A 21,322-nucleotide genomic window follows, 5' to 3' on the forward strand; every position below is an offset into this window, starting at 1 on the left:
ATGGATATGTTTTTACGTAGATGTGTTGGATAACTAAGATATGCATTTAACTAGCTGCACATGAGTATTTTACAAACGTGGTTCTTATTTTGCCCCCCTATTCATTATCTCATCAAGCCACCTTGGTCCCTGGGACATTTTGTAAGAGGAAACTTGTTAACCTAAAGAAATCTCCAAATAGCAAGGTTTTGGGCAGTGCAGGGCAGTGGACTGTGTATGTTGGGGCAGGGAGAGGAGGTCACTGTAGTTAAAAGACAGTGAACCTGTGTCTTTGGGTTAAGGGCATCCTGGAGTCTCAAGAGGAGCTGTGGACCCTCTAGGGCCCTGGGCTGCAGCCCCGCCCCCGTGGTTAGCTCCGGAAATGCTCCCCAGGCCTCTCCCCACTGCCAACCCGGTTCAGCTCTGCTCCCAGGGGCCTGTGACTCACTGGGAAACCTTGGCCCCAGTTCTCTCTTTCCTGAGAACTCAATATGGGTAAGCCATGTCCAGGCTCAGCCCGGCTGTGCTCTGGGCAGCCTGAGGTGACCGGGGTCAAAAGAGACGTGCTGCAGCCTTGACTACTCTTCTCCCAGGCCACTGCCTAAATCCCGCCCAGGGATGACCGCTGCTTCTGTTTTGCTTCTTTTTGTGAGCCTTGCTCCCCAGCAGTCAACACAGATAGATATTGGTGTGCGTGCTTGTGTGTGTGTGTGTGTGTGTGTGTGTGTGTAAATCATTGCCAGGGAATTAATGCATCATACAAAGTAATACCACCGAAGATTTTGGGTTAGGCTAAATCACTCAATACACCAGATAAGCTCATTAATGCTGAGAACAAAGGAGTGAGAAAGAGCAGTTTTTAGAATGTTTTGAGCACGTTCACTTCCTTTTCTCCTTGGCCGTATAACTCTTCCCCTTTCCTCTCTGCTGCAACCTCCCTACAGCCCTGATTCTCACTGGCTTTTCTAGGCCTTTCAAAGTGTTTTTCTTTCTCCCTTTTAATTTTTTCTAGCAGATTTCTATTTGACAACATCCAGAAGTTACATTTCTGATTGTTCGGAGTTTTCCCTTCGTTTATGGAAATGGTACAAGGAGTCTGACTCTGTCATGTCAGTTTCCCCTTGGATAATATTTTTTTAAGATAACATTTCAGAGAATTGTGGCATTTTCCCACTGAGTTAGATTCCATATTTAGTCATGAGAATTGCTTTGGGGGTGATGCTGGAGCTTTCCTGTTAACCTTTTCGTTATTCTTATATGGCTTTCTCAATATTATAAATGGATTCTTTCTCTTCCAAAGATGCTGCTGCTGATGGTGCCACCATTTCTTGGAAGGAAAATTTTGATTCAGCTTATACGGAGCTGAATGAAATTGGAAGGTAATAACCCAGTTTTCTGTTCCTTTATCCATGAGCACTTAAAAACATCACATGATAATAATGACTTCTTGTTTTGTGTTTCTTTCACTAAGTGCATTTTCTCTATACTAAGAAAAAACTAGAGTATTTATGTGTATTTTCTATGGTTCTTTTTCTAACTGCTTACATTAAAGTTCTCAGCCTTTCTACCTTAAATAAGAATTTAAGGCTCAGTCTTTTCTTCAAAGTACAATTTTAGCTAAATCCTGAGTTCTGATATGTGGCATTTTCATTACTCAGTTCTAGGTATTTTTCCTTCAACTATGATTCTTTTCTTTGACCCAACTGTAGAAATGTTTTTAAATTTCCAAATGTATGAGATTTAAAAAAATTTTCTTCTTACTACTGATTTCTAATTTAATTGCTTTTTGGTTGGAGAATTTGGTCTATATGATACTGATTCCTTGATTTTTGTTGGGACTTGCTTTGTGAGCAGTATATGGTCAATTTTCATAAGAAGTTCCGTGTGTTCTTGAGAAGAATACATAAGCACTAATTGTTGGATACAGGTCTCTCTCTCTCTCTTTTGGTTAGAAAAATGTGTCCTCAAAAATGAAAAGGATAGAAATGTGACTTTTAACAGAATAGTGAAAAATAATGTATCACCTGTCTCACAAAATCATTGATGGGAAGGTTTTACATGCCTGTGATGTATTGGTCTCCAGGAGGTCTAGGTGAGAGAATGTGGGTAGATCTTACAAGTCACCCACGCTCCTGTAATGTGTAAATAAAAGAGCACTCACTAGCAACGGGCCATTAGCATCCTCTCCATCTCTGATTGACACCTCTCAATGAAGGGTAAAATTTCCTACATGGTTGTGACAGAGGTTGTGGAGAGAGCAAAAATGTTCATTATTCCCATTTCTTAGGCAGGAGTAACAATGTAATTCACTGCCTTTTGTTACAACTCCTTTCATCAAAAACCAGCTTTAGGGCTTCCCTGGTGGCGCAGTGGTTGGGAGTCCGCCTGCCGATGCAGGGGACACGGGTTCGTGCCCCGGTCCGGGAAGATCCCACGTGCCGCGTAGCGGCTGGGCCCGTTAGCCATGGCCACGGAGCCTGCGCGTCCGGAGCCTGCGCTCCGCAACGGGAGAGGCCACAACAGTGAGAGGCCCGCGTACCGCAAAAAAAAAAAAAAAAAAAAAAAAAAAAAAAACAGCTTTAGCTCTACTTTCCTATCTTCTTTGTGTGGCCAAACAGAAAAAATAAAACCAGGGGAAATTTACATGGTGATGATGATGATGATGATGAAGCTTGTTGAGTAATATAGTATTCTGGATACCATGCAGATAGTATACAAAAGTTATTTAAGCTAATCCTTACAACACCATGAGGTAGTGTTTGAGTAGATTTCCAGTAAAGGAAACTCAGGTTCAGAGGTCAAGTAACTTTCTCAAGATCCCACAACTAGTACATGTAGAACCAGGATTCAAACCCTGGGCTATCTGACTTTAAGCCTGTGCTTGTTTTACTAATATATGTTGTTTCTCATCATAGCAATTTTTGTCAAAAATAAGTTCTGGTAGTTGAAATCTAGTTTGCTCCATGATATTAAAGTTTGTGAAGCTACATATGACCTCAATAATAAGCAAATCAAATCCCCATCTGGTTCTAAATGAAATTGGTTCCATCACCTGGATGTACTGGTTAATTCCTCCCCAAGGCCTGCATTTGCTGTTGATAGCCATAGGCTAAGGCATGTTTTACATAGAAGAGATGGACATTGTGATATTTCTTAAGGGGAAATCAATTTTCTGATCTGTTCAAAGCAATTGATTTTTTTTTAATTTCATCTCCAATAACCTGAAGCTTTCCCTCTCTCCCAAGTATAGTCTTCATATTTTTAGAAGATCCTTTAAAATGCTATATATTAACAGAATGGAAATAAAACATATAGATACTTCCATGAGATACATAAAAGATATCTGCGCCAGGGCCATGTAAGTGAGTCAGCTTTCTCCATCACACCTAAACCTAAAATTCTAGATCTATATAACCATCTTGTTAAAAATAGCTCTCCAGTAATTAAGTATTACAAAAAACAAAAAAGAAATAGCTTCACTCCTATAGCCCATCCATAGAAGCAAAGAGCACTTGAGCATGGCATACTTAACCAGAAATAAACTATATAGGCACCATCGCAGCTTAAAGAAGCCAAAGACTTATCCCTTGGGAATGCTACCTGGTTACCTGTACAGGATCCAAAAAGGTAGCAGTACCAGGCCTCCAGATAAAGATGGCAGGTTGAACACAGGCATCCATTTTAATTCCCTCCTGAGACTTCACTGAATCTCCAGTAAAGGATTTTTTAAAAGCAGGCACATAAAGATGAGGACATTGGAAGAAGAGATAGCAAGTATTAGAAGCAGAAAAACAGGTGAAAGTGACAAATGACTGAGAGACCTGAGAAACTCAATCCAAGTCAGTTGTGGGGTCAAGTGAGAGCCAGTGTAACTTTTGCAGCAGAATTCCCAGAAGGCTCAGGTGCTGGAAGCATCCAGTACCTCTGGAAATATGTGTAAAGAAGATGCTAAAATTGGAAGGGTTGTCTGAACGTTGTGTGAGAAGAAGTTGTGGCTCCAGCCCTCCTCCCCAGCTTCAGGTAGCTGTGTGATTGTCCTTCCCAATCAAGGAAAAGACTGGAGATTTATCCCCTGGAAAGGGTGAAACAGAGTGCCTCTGTTCTCAGGGACACCAGCCCAACTGAGGGCAATGGAACCATACTCCAAACAGGGCCACTGTGAGGATATATAAATGCTAGATTCTGAGGACCCCTGCTGTCCTACCCACCAGGCCTCCAGAGGTGGACAGCCAGGGCCTCACCTTCCAGGCAGAAAGTAGGAGGGTCTTTCTCTGGAGAATCTGACCAGCTCAAGAGGAAAGACTTAAAGATACTGACTTTGGAGTTTCCCCTGGCAAAACAGTCCGTTCAGATCACCCTACAGTAAAGGTCAAGTTGACAGGCTCCACCCACACATGCAGAGCTTCCAAACAGCTTTTTAGTCCCCAGCTTTTAAAATGAGCCAACTTCTGATTCTGGCCAAGATGCAGTAAGCCCATTGTAGCCTTTCTCTCCCACTGGCTACAACTAGAATCCGTGGATGAAATACAGATAGCAACTATCTGAGCATTCTGAAAAGTAAGTAACAGAGAGATTAGGGAGGGAAGTTAACACCTGAAAAAAGACAAGGACAGTGGCAGTGAGTTTTCTGGGTTATTTTGTTCTGAGGGGTTTTTTGTTTTTTGTTTTTCTCCTGATCTCTTAGCTTTAACCCAAGGGTGGGCTAAATCAGTGAACTGTGCAGCATGCACAGAGAGCAAAATCTCCAAGAGAAATCCATCTTTATGGCCAAAAGCCAGAAAGAAAGCAGGGAGATTACTATTTTTTTCCCTTTCTTCTTTCTCTTACTCTTTTTTTTTTTTTTTTTTTTTTGCGGTACGCGGGCCTCTCACTGTTGTGGCCTCTCCCGTTGCAGAGCACAGGCTCCGGACGCGCAGGCTCAGCGGCCATGGCTCACAGGCCCAGCCGCTCCGTGGTATGTGGGATCTTCCCGGCCCGGGGCACAAACCCGTGTCCCCTGCATCGGCAGGCAGACTCTCAACCACTGTGCTACCAGGGAAGCCCCTCTCTTACTCTTTTACCCACAAGGGCATTCATGTGGAAGTGTATGAGGATGCCAGAGGCTAAAACTCTTGACAGAATCCCATATTTCTGGCCAGCAGAACTACAGAAAGTGTCCATTTGAGCTAAAGAATGTGGGAGAAATCTCAGTGAGGAGAGAGCTAAATATTTTTATAAGAATCATATGCAAAGGATTAGGAATAATAATGCTTTGAACATTAACAGTTAACATCATCAATCACACTAGAAGTTAGAAGGCAATAGAATAATTCCTTCAAAATTTTTTTCAACCTAGAATTATACCCAGAGAAACTAAGAATCAAGTATAAATGTAGAATAAGCATGTTTTAGATATGCAAATCTCAAACAACTTATTGCCCAGGCACTCTTTTTCAGAAAAGATTGAAGAATGCATTTTACCACAAAAAGGAAAAATAGTCATAGTTTACTAGAGGTTTAACTGTGACCAACACTGACATAGTTGCAATAATGGAAACACTGAATATTGATTACAATATAATTCTCTTGGTGGGACAGGGGATGGGAAAAGCAATTATGTGATGGGGACAAAGGAAGGAGACTAAAATCTCATCTTCTATAATGGGATGTCAACAGATAATAAATAAAACTGAAAAATCAAGAAATAGCCATACAAAACATACTATATTTAGAGTCATAGAAGTAAATACCTAAATAATCAGCAAAATATACTGAAGTGATATATTAAACTGCCTCTAGAGGAAGAAAAATGGGGACGGGTGGAGAGTGAGACACTATTGTTTTAAATAAGAAACTTTGTTAAAGCTAATTGACTTTTTTTTTTTTTTTTTTTTTGCGGTACGCGGGCCTCTCACTGTTGTGGCCACTCCCGTTGCAGAGCACAGGCTCCGGACGCGCAGGCCCAGCGGCCATGGCTCACCGGCCCAGCCGCTCCGCGGCATGTGGGATCTTCCCAGACCGGGGCACGAACCCGTATCCCCTGCATCGGCAGGCGGACTCTCAACCACTGCGCCACCAGGGAAGCCCCTAATTGACTTTTTAAACCATGGGGATGCATAACTTTGATACACACAAAATATATTTTAAAAATTAAGGTAGCGGTACCTTGACATAACCACTAATTCAGGAGATCTCTCCTCAGCAATCAATTGTTTTCCTGTATCCGAAGTCCTCTGGAAGGAGGTGACCTATAATAAACAAACAAGAGAGGGCGCTGTTAAAACCCAGAATGGCAGTTTATTAACAGATGATGTAAAACAGAACTGCCAGCTTGACCAAATACTTGTTCACTAGGCCAGGAATGATGTCTGACATGTAATAGGCATTTGATTAATATTTGTCTAATACTTGCTTTATTAATTAGGGCTTTCTCTTCTTTGGGGAAAATCTATAGTAAAAAAAAATTATTATCAGGAAGTTGCTTGGTGAACACAGAGCCAGGTCAAGGAGTCTGTTGGACAATCTTAGTAGTGGCCATGGTGTCTGATGCATTCGTTTCTGCTAGAGTAGACTGCCCTTTGGAGTGCTCATTCCTCTGCTCTTGGGTTAGGGCACCTCATGAACAGGCTTTGGATGATGCTGCCTTATCACCTCTTTGACCCTCCCTCTCTCTGCTTCCATTGCTGACCAGTTTCTCCATCTATCTCAGTCTTTTACTACCTTCCATAGGCCTACAGGTGAGTCTGGGAACCATTCTGTCTATTTCAGCTACAGTTAATTTTGTTAGATATAAAAGTGGCATGGTGGTTATATATTTTCCAATGTCCTTGTCAACTAGAGATGCAAACCAAGTATTTATGCAAGAAATAACATGCACTTAAAACACTCCAGATGGGGCTTCCCTGGTGGTGCAGTGGTTGAGAGTCTGCCTGCTAATGCAGGGGACACGGGTTCGTGCCCCGGTCTGGGCAGATCCCACATGCTGCGGAGTGCCTGGGCCCGTGAGCCATGGATGCTGAGCCTGCGTGTCCGGAGCCTGTGCTCCGCAAAGGGAGAGGCCACAGCAGTGAGAGGCCCGCATACTGCAAAAAAAAACAAAACAAACAAACAAAAAACAAACAAAAAAAACACTCCAGGAAAAAAAAGGGCAGGAGGTGGGAAAAGAATAGATGAAAGATTGGCAAAATGTTGATCATTGTTGAAGCTGGCTGCTGGGTACACAGAAGATCTGTTCTACTATTCTCTCTACTTTTGTGTATATTGGAAATTTTCTGTAACAGAAGGATCATAAATATAAAATAAAATGAAAAAATTGCCTCTTTAGAAAACGTTTTGAAATTACCATAAAGCAGAATTCTTCCTTCTTTAACATTGTCACTGTTATATTTTATAGAAATATATTCTGTTCAGAAAAGAAAACTGAACCTGTGGTTGATGTTCAAAATGACAGAAAAATATATTGGCTAAAAATATTATTTAGTTTTTTGCATCTCAAAGAACCCTAAAATGCTAAGAAAGGAAAGATGGCTTTTCTGAATGATAACATTATAATTAAAAGTACAGAAAAGTAGATTCCTAATAAAATGTTACTGTCTAACCACTTCAGATAAAACTTCTCATATCCTTCAATAAAATGGTACCTAGTTGATTGAGGAATCTTGGCAAAATACTTTCTTCCTTTTGTTTTCCAGAGGCCGGTTCTCCATAGTAAAGAAGTGCATTCACAAAGCTACTCGCAAAGATGTCGCTGTGAAATTTGTTAGCAAAAAACTGAAGAAAAAAGAGCAGGCTGCCCACGAGGCTGCCCTTCTTCAGCACCTGCAGCATCCCCAATACATCACTCTCCATGACACCTATGAGTCCCCCACTTCCTACATCCTGATTTTGGAACTGTAAGTATAGGCGTCATCTCTCGAAGGTGGTCCCCAGCTATTTGGGTTATTTCTTGCCCAGAATTAATGGAAATGGCAGTTAAATTTCATACAATGTCTTCTAGTTTACAGAGTGTTGTATGTAACATGCACTCTCCCCTCCACTGTATAAAAATGTTATTCCCATTTTATAGATCAGAAAATCAAGGATAAGGAAGATCATTAAAAGTAGCTCCTTAGGGCTTCCCTGGTGGCGCAGTGGTTGAGAGTCCCCTGCCGATGCAGGGGACGCAGGTTTGTGCCCCAGTCTGGGAAGATCCCACATGCCGCAGAGCGGCTGGGCCCGTGAGCCATGGCCGCTGAGCCTGCGCGTCCGGAGCCTGTGCTCCGCAACGGGAGAGGCCACAACAGTGAGAGGCCCGTGTACCGCAAAAAAAAAAAAAAAAAGTAGTTCCTTAAAACTAGGAAATGAAGAAGCTGGGACTTGAACCCGCATCTCTCTCACTCCAGTTTTCATCTTCTTTCTCTTATGGACTCTTGGGCTGGGCAGGAGTTTAGGAAAAGCTTATTGACAATGGGCTTATTGACAGGGGTGGAGTTGAAATGAAAGAGAGGGGTTTGTGCATCTATCCACTGCCATAGCATCCCCAATCTACCACCCAAGAAATTCCTTTAAGGGTAGAATCTTACCCTCAAAACCTTCCACTCATTCCAGATTTTCTAGGGACTCAGGCAGCCATATACTTGGGGCTACATCCTGGGCCCCAGAATAGACCAATAAGGTCACATCCTTCCCACTTCTTCCCCAAGCTAAGAACAGAGATCATGCTCTGTTGTTTAGGGAGATCTTACAGAGGCTAAAGAGAACAATCTTTTCAGAAGTATGCAGCCCTCATAGAAATGTTGTCTGATTGATGCTGATGAGGCCCTGCGCCTGGAGAGGAGATAGACATTTACACCGAAGACCAGTGCTGTGTCTGGCTCCACATGAACCTACATTCCGTAGAGAAGCACCTCCGTTTACACCTCTCAACTGTCATTTTAGTCTTCCTCTTGTGTGCTTGTTAGTCTAGGTGTGTGTGTGGGGGGGGGGTTCAAAGCAGTAACTTTCTGTAAATTTATTCATGATGAAAAAAAGAGGGGCTTCCCTGGTGGCGCAGTGGTTGAGAGTCCGCCTGCTGATGCAGGGGACACGGGTTTGACCCGCTCCGGGAAGATCCCACATGCCGTGAGGCGGCTGGGCCGGTGAGCCATGGCCGCTGAGCCTGTGCGTCCGGAGCCTGTGCTCCCCAACGGGAGAGGCCACAGCAGTGAGAGGCCCGCGTACCACAAAAAAAAAAAAAAAAAAAAAGCCAAAATGCAAACATCTTAGGCTACATTTTTTAACTGGTTGAAAAGAAACAAGAGGAGACAAAACCACCACTGTTAGTAATTGTAATCCTTTTGTGATACTTAACTTTCTATAGCTGTGTAGTAGCTGGTAAGTTGTCACTTTTTCTTTTTTTTCAATTGATAAAAATAAGTTTAATTTATATGCACATTAACCACTTATTCTGACCTCATGCTTTACTATTTAGTCCAGTTCTTTTTTTTTTAATTTTTATTGGTGTATAGTTAAGATTGTCACTTTGGATTTCATAAATACATTTACAAACAGCCTTTCAGAGCCTAACCTGTTTGTTAAGAGCTTCCTAACTCAAAAGGTACATTCTATTGACAGTGAACTATGTTTGTTTACAAGTGACAACATGTTGTACTTGAGTTCCAATAAAAGGTATTGTCACTTGTGTACCAACCAAGGTGGTACAGCAGACCAGAACCTTTGCCTCTTCAGACTTGTCAATTACCATTCTGAGGGAAGGTGTTGGCTACCAGGCTGCCACAGAGTAATGGAAAGAAGCTGTTCTTGGCATGGAGAACCTGGGCTCTAATTCCAGCTCTGTGATTTGGGGCAGTGTACTTAGTTTCCTGGGCCTCAGGGTCTTCATCTGTGAATTCTGAAGATGTTTCCGCTTCTCAGAGATGTTGCAGGGATTAACTGAGGGGAATATTGCATTGAACTAGTTTATCAAACATTTACTGAGCACTCACTATGTGCCACCCACTGTGTAGACCTGGGCCTGGGTGGCAGGAACAAAGATGAAATGTTATATTTCTTGCCCTTGAGGAGTTAGAAGTCTAATGAGAAAGTCCATAGGTAAATGAATGATTTCGGCATAGCCTGGTAAATGCATATTTTGGAGAGGGTTGTGTGAGAACATAGAGAGGGGCTTGGCTGGACTTGAGGTTCAGGGAAGATTTGTGGAGAAGCAGTACCTGAGCTAAACCCTGCTTATGCCATGACTGTGGGTACCCCTTTGGTGGCCATCTAAATTGCTGGTAGGGCTTTTCTCTACCAGGCAACTGAGGTTCTGATTCCCTAGTCTAGGGAGGGACCTGGGCATCTGCATTATATAAGAGCTCTAAGGATGAACTTGGTGGCTGAGACTTTCTGGTCTCAGAGTAGAGCTACTGTTAACTTCTCCCTAAAACACTCTAAGAAGTTCAGGGGGCTGCATCTAACAAGCCCAGTCCTACTCCACTCCATGCTCACCACCCCATCCCACCCTGGAAGGGTCAGAGGAAGGCAAAGGAGGCCTTTATGGGACCTAGCCTTTGATCCTGTCAAGGAAAGCAGGAGAAGAGAACAAGTTTGTGGGAGGGAGCAAGCTAGAGAAGAGAATGGAAACTTGGCAGGGGGATGTCAGCTGTGTTCAAAAGTAGTTTCTGACTCTGGCTCAGGCTCCTCTGTCTGGGCCTTTCCTGGGGATGGGCCTTAATGGCCCAATGCATATTAGAGACCAGCTGCCTGACATCTGGTCACTCCCTGCTAAAGAGGACCCAGAGCACCTGAAGATAGTTGCCATTTATTGCACACTTACTATTGCTACCAATTATGCTTAAATGCCTCATGGTCTCACTTCATCCTTGGACAATCCTCATAATGAAATAGGTATTATTATTGTTGTTGTTGTTACTCTTATTTTAAAGATGAAGAAACCAAAATACAGAGAGTTTAAATGACTCGTTCCAAGCTGCCAACCTGTTAGTGGCAGAACCAGGATTTGAATCCAGGTCTGGCTGGCCCCTTGTACCAGGCTTTCAGATATAGTTTTTAAGATTGGAAAGTTGCCCAAGAGGGCTGGGATTCAAAAGGGGGGTCAAGAATGCCAAGATCAAACTATGCCTAGTTTCTATTTTTCCCCAACTAAAAATTGACAAGTAAAAGCTATTTGCAAGACATATGAGGTTCCTTGAAGCCACCAGATTCCACTTATTCAGACAATTGCAAGATCTCTCTCTCCCTCCTTTCTCTATTTTGCAATCTAACCTCTCTTAAAGGGGTGTCAGACCTTTTTCCTTGTGAGCAGTTTCAAAAGTTAATGAAACATAATATGTCTTAAGGTTATACAGATTTCTTCCCTGAAGCATGCATGCATCTACCTATCTATCTATCTATCTATCTTTTTAATATAAGTTCTGAACATTGTACTAACTTTGGGCTCTAACTAAAATATGCATGTGTTGCAACATTGATCTTCATTTATAATAGGGAGTAGGAGAAATGTTAGCAAACTTACAGATTTTTGTGTGTGTTATTTTTCTGTTTTCTTTATAAACATATTTCCTTTGCCTTTTCCTCCCTATTTTCAGGATGGATGACGGCCGACTCTTAGACTACCTTATGAATCATGATGAGCTGATGGAAGAAAAAGTAGCTTTCTACATACGAGACATCATGGAAGCCCTGCAGTACCTTCACAACTGCAGGGTTGCACATTTGGACATAAAGGTAATAAGAAGTAGCAACCCTAGCAGGGAAATGGTTAAGTCTAACCTGCCAGTCATTACCCTTGAGGGAGGTAAATTCTCATTTTATTTACTTACATTAGAATCCCTATGAATATTAAACACAAAATGGGTTGTCACAATTTAAGTGTGTTATTCGTGAATTAGTGAGAACACTCCAGAGTCACATGACACCTGGGGTTAGAGAAGGTAGGGAGGCTTTAACCACTTTGTCTAACGTTATAGAAGGAATCCACTAAATGTCACCATCATTTTCAAAAAGAAGCCCCTGTTCTTCAAAATAAATAATTTATTCTTTTCTTGATTTAGTGCAGAAGTAAGGGCTAGATAAGAAGACATGATTTCCAATGTCAAACAACTTCCATAAAGTACCATTTAACCTCAGAGTTTAGTTCAGTTTGAACATAGGGAATGTCCCATACACTACAGGCTTTATCAAAGAATGGCAGAACCATGTCTGAATGGATGGAGTCCCACTGGTAGTCAAAACAGAGAGCTGAACTTGCCTTCTCTTATCCCTGCCTCCTTGGATCTCCGCAGCCTGAAAACCTGCTCATTGACCTTCGGATTCCAGTGCCTCGAGTGAAGCTCATTGACTTAGAGGATGCTGTCCAGATCTCAGGTCACTTCCACATCCACCACCTGCTTGGGAACCCTGAGTTTGCTGCCCCAGAAGTGATCCAAGGCATCCCTGTGTCCCTGGGCACTGATATCTGGAGCATCGGGGTTTTGACATATGTCATGTTGAGCGGGGTCTCCCCCTTCTTGGATGAGAGTAAGGAGGAGACATGTATCAACGTATGCAGGGTGGATTTCAGCTTCCCCCATGAGTACTTCTGTGGCGTGAGCAATGCTGCCAGAGATTTCATCAATGTGATCCTACAGGAAGACTTTCGGAGGCGGCCCACGGCAGCCACCTGCCTGCAGCATCCATGGCTGCAGCCCCACAATGGCAGCTACTCCAAAATCCCCCTGGACACCTCCCGCCTGGCATGCTTCATAGAGCGCCGCAAGCACCAGAATGATGTTCGGCCTATTCCCAACGTCAAGAGCTACATTGTCAACCGGGTAAACCAAGGGACGTAGCCATCTCCCAGCCCTCGAGGTTTCACATGGAAGTGCAGTGTGAACCAAAGCAAGACTGAATGTGTCTGTAAATAATTCTGTTCATTATTTCACTCCACACGGTTTTCTGGATTGAGAGACGTACCTCTTAAACCTCTTCAGTGGTTTTTCAGGGTCTGAGCAGCAGTAAAATCACCCTAAATCCAGGGACTTTTCAGAAGGTCATCCAGAAGAGATACAGATGCAAAGAGTCATGGAAAGTATTCAAAAGAGAGGCAAAGATAAGAAGAATAGCAGCTGTTATGAAATTTTAATTGCGTGTTCCAAAATGAGTGGTTAACTGGGCAAAACTTCAGCTCACTGAAGTGAGTATAAAACATTTCCGCCTTTGCTGAAATTTTAAGCAAAAAGTTCTATTTAACAGAGATGTCATGTATGTCAACTATACTTGATTAGATTACTTAGATATAGTTTCTTAATAGGATACATGTACACACACAATAAAATATATCGCATTCAGCTTTCAGAGTTTTATAATATAGAGATATATATGAAATCAATCATAAGTAACTTTGAGTACTCCAGTTAAGACAGTGACTTATTTACTGAAGCATTACATTGTTTTGACTAAGCACAATTAGATGACAGGTTTTTTAGAGCATTTTATAAATCTTGTATAGAACTCTTTTACCAGAACCTGTGCATTAAGAGAAAGCAATGTTACCCTTTCGCAATCTGTGAATGAGAAGATTTTTCTCTCAGTCACAGGTATTTGACTAACCTAGGTTCTGTTTATGAAATGCTATCCCCAGATTCACTGGCAGCTCAGAGTTCATCTGGCAGGAAAGCCTGCCGGGAAATAGGTCCAAATACAGTAAGAGGTGTGGGGCTATTTTTTATGTCTACACTTGGTTTAAAATAGGTAACAAATAAAACAGGTTCATACAAAAGTGCAAACAGAAACCTTTCCTACAGTTCCTGCGAACAACATAACAAGCTTTCTGATGTCTTCTGCCGCTGCAGAATGCAGTCCTCCGAAAGCTGGCCTGCTTTATTTCTAACCCCTTATGGAAGTGAAGGGGTGCTTACCAAAAGGAGGCAGCCATATAGGCCTTTTAAAGGCCTGGTCCCAAGTCCTTTCTGAAGCCATGGAATAAAATCTGATACATCACCCTAATAGAGCATTGAGTTTTAACTGTGATTGCAATATCACCTCTCAGCCACCAATATTTCCCTGGGCTAAAAGGACTAATTGCACTTTGAGGCCAACGCTGCTTTCTGGTGTATATTCTCTGTACAAGATGATTATGAACTGCCCTTTTTTCCACTGGTGGAAAAAAAAAAATTAAACCTGGGCATTTCATGTTTTTTTCTTCCTTTCTTTCTTTTGTTTTTTTTTTGGTTTTTGGGAAAGAGTTTTTGTTTTTGTATTTGTACATGATCCACCCTTTGTTTCCGAGAATGTGTTTTTAAAATTGCTGTTATGCGAATGATATTTTAAAAATATAACTTAACTCTTTGTCCAAATCAGGTTTAATGGCATCATTTCTCTCCTGTAGTAGGATTGAGAAAATTAAAATCATGCAGCATAGAAGTGCAAGCAGAACGTTTATGAAGGATCAATAGAACTACAAACCAATCTTAATGAAGAGGAATGATGGAAACTAAGCCTGAACTTTAATATATAAAAACACTTATTCCCACAGTGGAAATGTAGAATTAAAAATACTCATCATTCTTTTCCATTGGTAACAAAGTCAGTTTCCTCATCCACCTTCCACCTCATCCCATCCAAGATTATAGATTAATAAATTAGTAGAAAGTACAAGCAATAAGACTAGATAGCACTTATGTATTTTCAGGATTAACCAAATATGTGGAAACTGACTCTGACTGTATTTGTTTCCTAGTTTTCATATGGCCCTGGGTCATCAAGGCTCCCTTCCTCAGAGCTCTCTCTTGACTAACCCTTCATATTCTTCATTCAAACCCATAGCTATATACAAATACTATATGATACAATATTTTGAAATTTAAAACATATTTACTAAAAACTCTTTTAGTAAACATGCCTTCATTATAAGATACAGCATAAAAGAAGAAAGCCTGGTCCCTAGGGCACATCATGGGATAGATTACAGGCACTGAGGATTCCGAATATCTGTACAGTATGGCTTGGCAAGTTCTGTTCCATCCACTGTGGATGATGAATAAAGAGCCCCCTGCTGAGTCATTGTGAATTTTTATGACTATGTAGGAGACAAGCTGAGTTTCTGCTTGAGAAGGACAATGGTGTCCAGACTGCACAGGAGAGCGTTAATGAAGTCGTGTTGTCGGGAGGGCAGTTGACTGAGTATTAGGCAGAGCCAAAGCTTTTATAACAGGTTTTACATCAGAGTTGGGATGGTCCAGATGGGAGGTTGTTTGGAATCTCCCCCAAGTACACATGTTGGGGAAGTGAAGAGACAGGAGAGGAGGGACAGAGAAATGAAAAGTAGTATGACTTTGTTAACTGGACCCAAAGTACAATCATTAGAGTAGAATGGATTTAATAGAGGCCCCAAAAGAAAGGGTGTATATTTTATATAGTTTGATAACTGAAGAAAACTAACAGGGAGGCATCCTGTCTGCAAAGTTCCTGGTCCTTCGCAACAGGGATAAGATGATCACATTCCTGGTTCAAGAATTCTCCACAGCAAGTTGGAAATAACAAGGAATCCCAGAAGATGCAGTTGGGAAATACACTTTAGGTTGCTCTGTGGGCAACTGTGGTGAGGGATGAAGGATTAGGAACCCCTTTCTTGTACCTGTTTTGGCAGAGATATTTATTAATAGGATATATGTACACATACAGTATTTGTGGTAGAGAAGAGGGGAGAGACAAGGAAATAGTCCCCTTCTACTATAATTATGGTAGTTCTTGCAATCAAAACTTAACTAGGAATTAGTAAGAGTGAACTTCCAGTTGAAATGGGAAAAATAAATGTTGGTTAAGGTCACACGTTTCTTGCTTGGCTTATATTCATTGCATAGGGTTTTGGGGGTTTTTGTTTTGTAAGGGTGGGATGCAGAAAGAAGGAAAAGATCAGGGACAACCCACAATAATTTTTCTAAGGTATAATCATTTACTTCATCTTTTATATTTGTTTCAGATTAAATAGATTTATATCCACTTACAGCTGAATGTGGGAAAATTTTTAAGAAAAAAATCATAATGTTGGAGGTGTCCTTCAGGTCTCTGACAGCCATAAACACTCTTGGGGGAGTAGAGGAAGCAGAGGAAAAGGTGGCTGCGCCGCTTTGTGGTTCACAAGTCTTTATAAATAGTAGTGCCTTTCAGAGGGGAGGTTGGGAGATAAAGAAGTTCATTGTATTTAGATTGACTGATACTGCAGCATTCTTTTCTTTATTTTAAAATATCTTTTAAATGAAACCATCTGAACATAGGGTGAGCCCAGGAATTCTTGAGTTTCAACCTCAGCTATTCCTGATTCGTCCTTTCTTACAGAAAGTCTTTGTGTTTTCTGCCCCAAATGTCCCCATTGTTAAAATGGGAGTTGGGGGGATGGAGGGAGGAATTAATCTCATAGGAATGTTGGGAAAATACCTTAGTTGGGATGTCTAGAAAATACTTTGATTTTTTTAAAGTGCTACACACTGCCAGTGCTAAGAATTTTATCGATAGTAACTTTGAACATTCCAGGATTTCAATATTCATGTCTTTAGATACCATTTGAAAACTCATGAGATTAAATTCTATAAATTAATTTTAATTGGAAGTACTAGGTGCTCTTTGTCTGAATGTTATTTGGTCTTAGCCTGTAATTTCAATCATTTAAAAGCTTGTTACAGAAAAAGGTTAGGAGAGCTGATGAAGTGTTTGTCAATAAACTGTTTTCTCCAGTATGTCTTATGGCAGAAGCAAAGAGTGAGATGCCCTCCAAAGCAACCGTGACGCTCTTCTCAAGCTTTATGCTCTAGAAAAATTGACAGAGAAGAGCCCAAACAGCCACTTTCCTCACTGGGAGTGCAAAAGTGAGAATAAAATATTTTCTGATATCACAACTCATTTCTTCAGATTCTCACAGGTATCTATAATGAGGCAAATTAAACACACAGGTGTAGAAATGAATTGGACTGTTAGTTTTTGGAGGGCAAACCTTGGATTTTTTTTTAAAGATAATTAGGTGTTTCAGGAGTAGCATATTTGCTTTTCCATAGTCTCCATGATTTAGTGCCCGTGGGTTAGTCATTACTTTTTTCTTGACCTGTGGAAGAGCATGGAAATTTAGATTTGTGAGAATATGAGGGAGCAAATATGTTATAAACTAGATGGTGGTTACTTCTGTGTATTAACTAAAACCTTGTCCCATGAATTTGATAGAAGAGGAAATATTTCAAACATAAGGGGTCTCTGTGGTAGGGCAAAAGTGCAAACTCACCACTTCCTTGTTCAGTTTCGAGGAATGTGGGCCTTATTTATTTCTCTCCTGTGTAGCATCTCTGTGGAGTCTGGCAAACATAGTATGTGGGCTTTCAGTGTATTTATTTACATTACAGTTTTTCTTAACTACTTAAAATCTAGGGATCATTTGGAAATGAATGATTAAACCCAGGTTGGAGTTAGGAAGGATAAGGTTTACCAATTCTCCACTAAGAAAAGGGGAGCTACCACATTAATATCCATTTTCTAAAAACTATAAGGCTCTTAGTTGTTTCATTCATTTTAGAGGATTAAAAACGGCTGAAATTTGTCCATAGCATTAGACGTCTTTAATAGAGAATATTATGCATGTGAGAAATCTATATAAAAATAGTAGAACACAGAAATATCACAGGCCATATTTTCTATGAAAGACATTTCTTCCTCATTTTCAGTACATGTAGAAGTTAGAGGAGAGGAAAAAACAATTACTCTAAGACAAATTTTCATCTTTAAGGGACATTTATGGAAATACTGAAATTAATACTCATGGGCTATTGTGTTTCCTGTCAGCCTATTTACTGGGAGATTCTAAAATGTGGTCAGATTTACTTTTTATTCAAATGATCAAGATTAACTGTTTATTCAGATAAATGTTATTTCAGATAGTGAGGGTGGCTGAGAAAATGGAGGGTGGTAGAAAAGAGTGCAAATGACAATTCTCAGAGTCCCAATCCTGAGACTTAATTTAAGCAAGCGAATTTGCTAGCCCAGGAATAGCTAGTATAATAGTTCCATCAATGCCTGATTTCCATCAGGAAATGAAACCACATTCTGGAGTGTTATGGGGACTGTTACTGTGATCTCAAAGACTGTGGTTATGAATTTGAAGTTAACAAAACACACATCTTCTCTTACTAACTTAAGCCATATCTGTCATCTCTGTGTTTGATTTTTTTGACCCTGGTGCTTTTACTTCTGTTTCTGCCAAACTTCGGCCTACTCTGTGGGGAAGGTGAGTAAAACTAGTAGTTAGGACAAATGTGAAGACTGTGAAAAAACTAAACCTGTTCTTCAGAATGAGATCCTAGTCAGAGAACAGTAGTGATCAAAGTGCAAACTGTTGGAAAATATGGATATATGTACATCTGTACATGTATATAGTGTATAATATGTATGTATATGTTATTGCTCATATGCAGAAATCTATCCGGTTAAAGACAGCCCAGGTGTGTCAATTTTTCTAGTAGAAAACCATCTAAGGCCATTCAAAACCATTAGGGCTGATAGGTAGGGTTAGATTCTACTCACTGGGGAATTATTTGCTGTCTTTTGAAGTCTACAAGGCCAAATGAACAAAGCTTGAAACATAGTGGGACCATCATATAGGTTATTCCTTTTACCTGGAGTCAGAAGGATCTTTATATTTGAATATTTAACAGTTGGTTTGCAAACTTCACTGGCACCTCTTGGTTTTGAGTGACCCCTCCCCACCAAGTCTTTTGAGAGTTTGGGGTGGGCTTCTCTGGCCATTCAGATAAAGGGCCTTATCCATAAGTGGACAGGTTTCCCCATAGGGACCATTATGCATATACATATAAGTACGTACTTCCATCAGGCTTGTAACAATTGATTTAAAATCACTCCACAGTATTGATAAATAGCTCTATATTTTCAAGGTGCAGAAGAATTCCACAGCCTTAATTATTTCGGTGTCTTGCTGGTCTGCCTTAAGTGTATCTTCTGGGTTTTTGGTTGTCTCATTATTTTTAAATTTTTCTGCAGTTGTTCATTTTGTATGCACACAACGTCGTTTTGTAAAGGTAGGTTGTAAATATTTTATTTGTAAGTCAAAATCACTCATGTGTGATGTTGTAAAGTGATGACCTGCTGTCTTGTTATTATTACTACAGTAAATGTTATAAGTTATGGATGAAACTTCAAAATGTACATCTCAAGTTATGCATTCCTATAAATATACTATATTAAAGATATTATTTCTGGTGGTCTTTTGTTTTCTAATTAAAACTTCTGGTAGGGCTTCCCTGGTGGCGCAGTGGTTGAGAGTCCGCCTGCCAATGCAGGGGACACGGGTTCGTGCCCCGGTCTGGGAAGATCCCACATGCCGCGGAGCGGCTAGGCCCGTGAGCCATGGCTGCTGGGCCTGCGCGTCCACAGCCTGTGCTCCGCAACGGGAGAGGCCACAGCAGTGAGAAGCCCGTGTAATGCAAAAAAAAAAAAAAAAAAAAAAAACTTCTGGTAGAAAGAAAAGAGTAATTTTTTTTTTTTTGCTCTTCCTCCAAATATATGAAAGCCTTTGACAAGGTGAAAATGTTGCGTTATTATTACATAACACATTTTGCCCAGCATTTGGAAAGAAAGCAACAATTTTGTTGCCTGGAGAAGTATTCAAAGGCATTTCTCTATCCAAAAGTGCCAAATACGCCTCCCTGTATGTTGTTAACTTCATTCTGATGTTTTATTTGGCAACTTCGTTAGAAAATTGGCAGGCCATTTGGGATGGATCTCACAAGTTTATGCAACATATTGTGGACTCCAGGAATCTGGATTAGACTCTGCAGACATGATCAGGCTTTGAAAGAGTCTGTGTGTGCCACCCAAGTGCAAATGAAAGTGATTCATAGTACACTGTAAATTAGCTAGAGTGTGTGAAAACTAATAAAGGAAAATCTCATTTAAAGTAGAGTGAGGAATTCCTGAAGGAGGAGCTTTCATGCACACACCAGCACATACCACCCTATGCAGCTTATTTTACATCCCTGGGCAGGAAGATGCTTACTTAACTTCCCTAGCACGAGGGCGGAATATGTTCTCCTTGCACACCAACAACGCAGCCAATAAGAAACTGTCACGACTCTGAACTCTTGATTTCCTCCAATGGACTTTCCTTCAAAGCAGCCCCTCCCAACTTCCCCTGTTTCTCTGTAAAGTAACATTCCTCGCCTTTGTTCTCCAGACTTGCCTATGTTTTGCAAGTTTCCATGCCTCAAACGCAATTCCTCTGACATTCCCAAGTAAAACTCATTTTGTTGGTAAACTAACAAGCCATTTTATTCTTAAGGCTGACAAGCATTTGGGATTGAAGTATTTTGATTAGATTATTTTGCACATAAGAAGAAAAATGTTTTAACAGTGGGTTTCTATTTCATCAAGATTTTACTGCATTTATTTGAAATGAGAACTGTCAAAAGCATGGGCTCCTTCACACTGGCTGGTCATCTTGCCTTCAGAGAAAACAGACAAATATAAAAGAACATAGAAACATAGAAATGACTTGAGAATCAATTTTATGAGTAACAATCGTGAGTCTTATGGTTTTAAAGGTAATTATCCTTAAAGTATTGCCTTCTACCCACAATGGGAATTTCCTCTACTTTAAGGAATTTGTGAATACAAAATACGCTTAGATTTTCAGATTAGCTGGCATGATTATCCTCCTGCATAACCTTGATACCAAGGTATCAATTCATCTTCTTCTGCTCTCTTCCCTCTCTTCTTCATCTGCTATACACGTATTATGTGCCAAACACTTGTGCTACTCTAAATGGGACTAAACCCACGTCCTCCTCCAGACGCAGAGGGCCGACAGAAGAGGTAATGAACAATTACCTGCTAAGAGCTTTATAGTCCCAAGTGCAAATTGCTATGACACTGACATTTGCCAAATGCCATGAAGTTAATAGAAGAATTAAGCAAAGGTCCCCGTCTTCCAGAACTTACACTCTATTTGGAGAAAGGGGAGGGGAGGGGACAGTGGTGTTTAATAACGGGCAAATAAAGATATGCTCGCCCAAGAAGGAGAATTAAGAGGACACTGCGCTATAAAAAGTAGGCAGGATTCATACAAATTCTCTTGAGAGTCTTGATTTTATGATCCTGGAGCCAATCTAACTATTGGGGCTTCAAAGTCCAGCGATCTCACCCACAGACAGCGTCGGGGTAAAGTTCGCTACCACTGCCCGGAACCGGACCTGAAACCCTGAGCCCTCGCTACCTGGCACCCGGAGCTGAGCGGAGCGAGCTCGCCCAGCCGCCGGAAAAAGGGCCGGAAGAGGCGGGATTTCTCAGGTGACGTCACTGGGCGCCGCGGGTAAGCGGCGATTTGGAGTTCGGAGTGAACTGGGAGAGGGAGACG

The 21,322-nt window shown here is 41.1% G+C and overlaps 1 protein-coding gene across 3 annotated transcripts in view; it reads left to right on the top strand.

The window, feature by feature from the left end:
- The window catches only part of KALRN (kalirin RhoGEF kinase), a gene marked incomplete at both ends in the record, with an annotated part of 640,695 nt that extends 627,931 nt beyond the window's left edge, over nt 1–12,764 (top strand). For all 3 annotated transcript variants that reach the window (XM_079705108.1, XM_079705113.1, XM_079705111.1), the window contains 4 exons: nt 1,280–1,358; nt 7,650–7,850; nt 11,523–11,661; nt 12,219–12,764. In XM_079705108.1, the coding sequence (XP_079561234.1) occupies nt 1,280–1,358; nt 7,650–7,850; nt 11,523–11,661; nt 12,219–12,764 (965 nt within the window). The remainder of the gene's footprint in view (nt 1–1,279; nt 1,359–7,649; nt 7,851–11,522; nt 11,662–12,218) is intronic.
- Nucleotides 12,765–21,322: the final 8,558 nt, after the last annotated feature.

Source organism: Hyperoodon ampullatus (assembly GCF_949752795.1).
Source record: "Hyperoodon ampullatus genome assembly, chromosome: 5".
NCBI lineage: Eukaryota > Metazoa > Chordata > Mammalia > Artiodactyla > Ziphiidae > Hyperoodon > Hyperoodon ampullatus.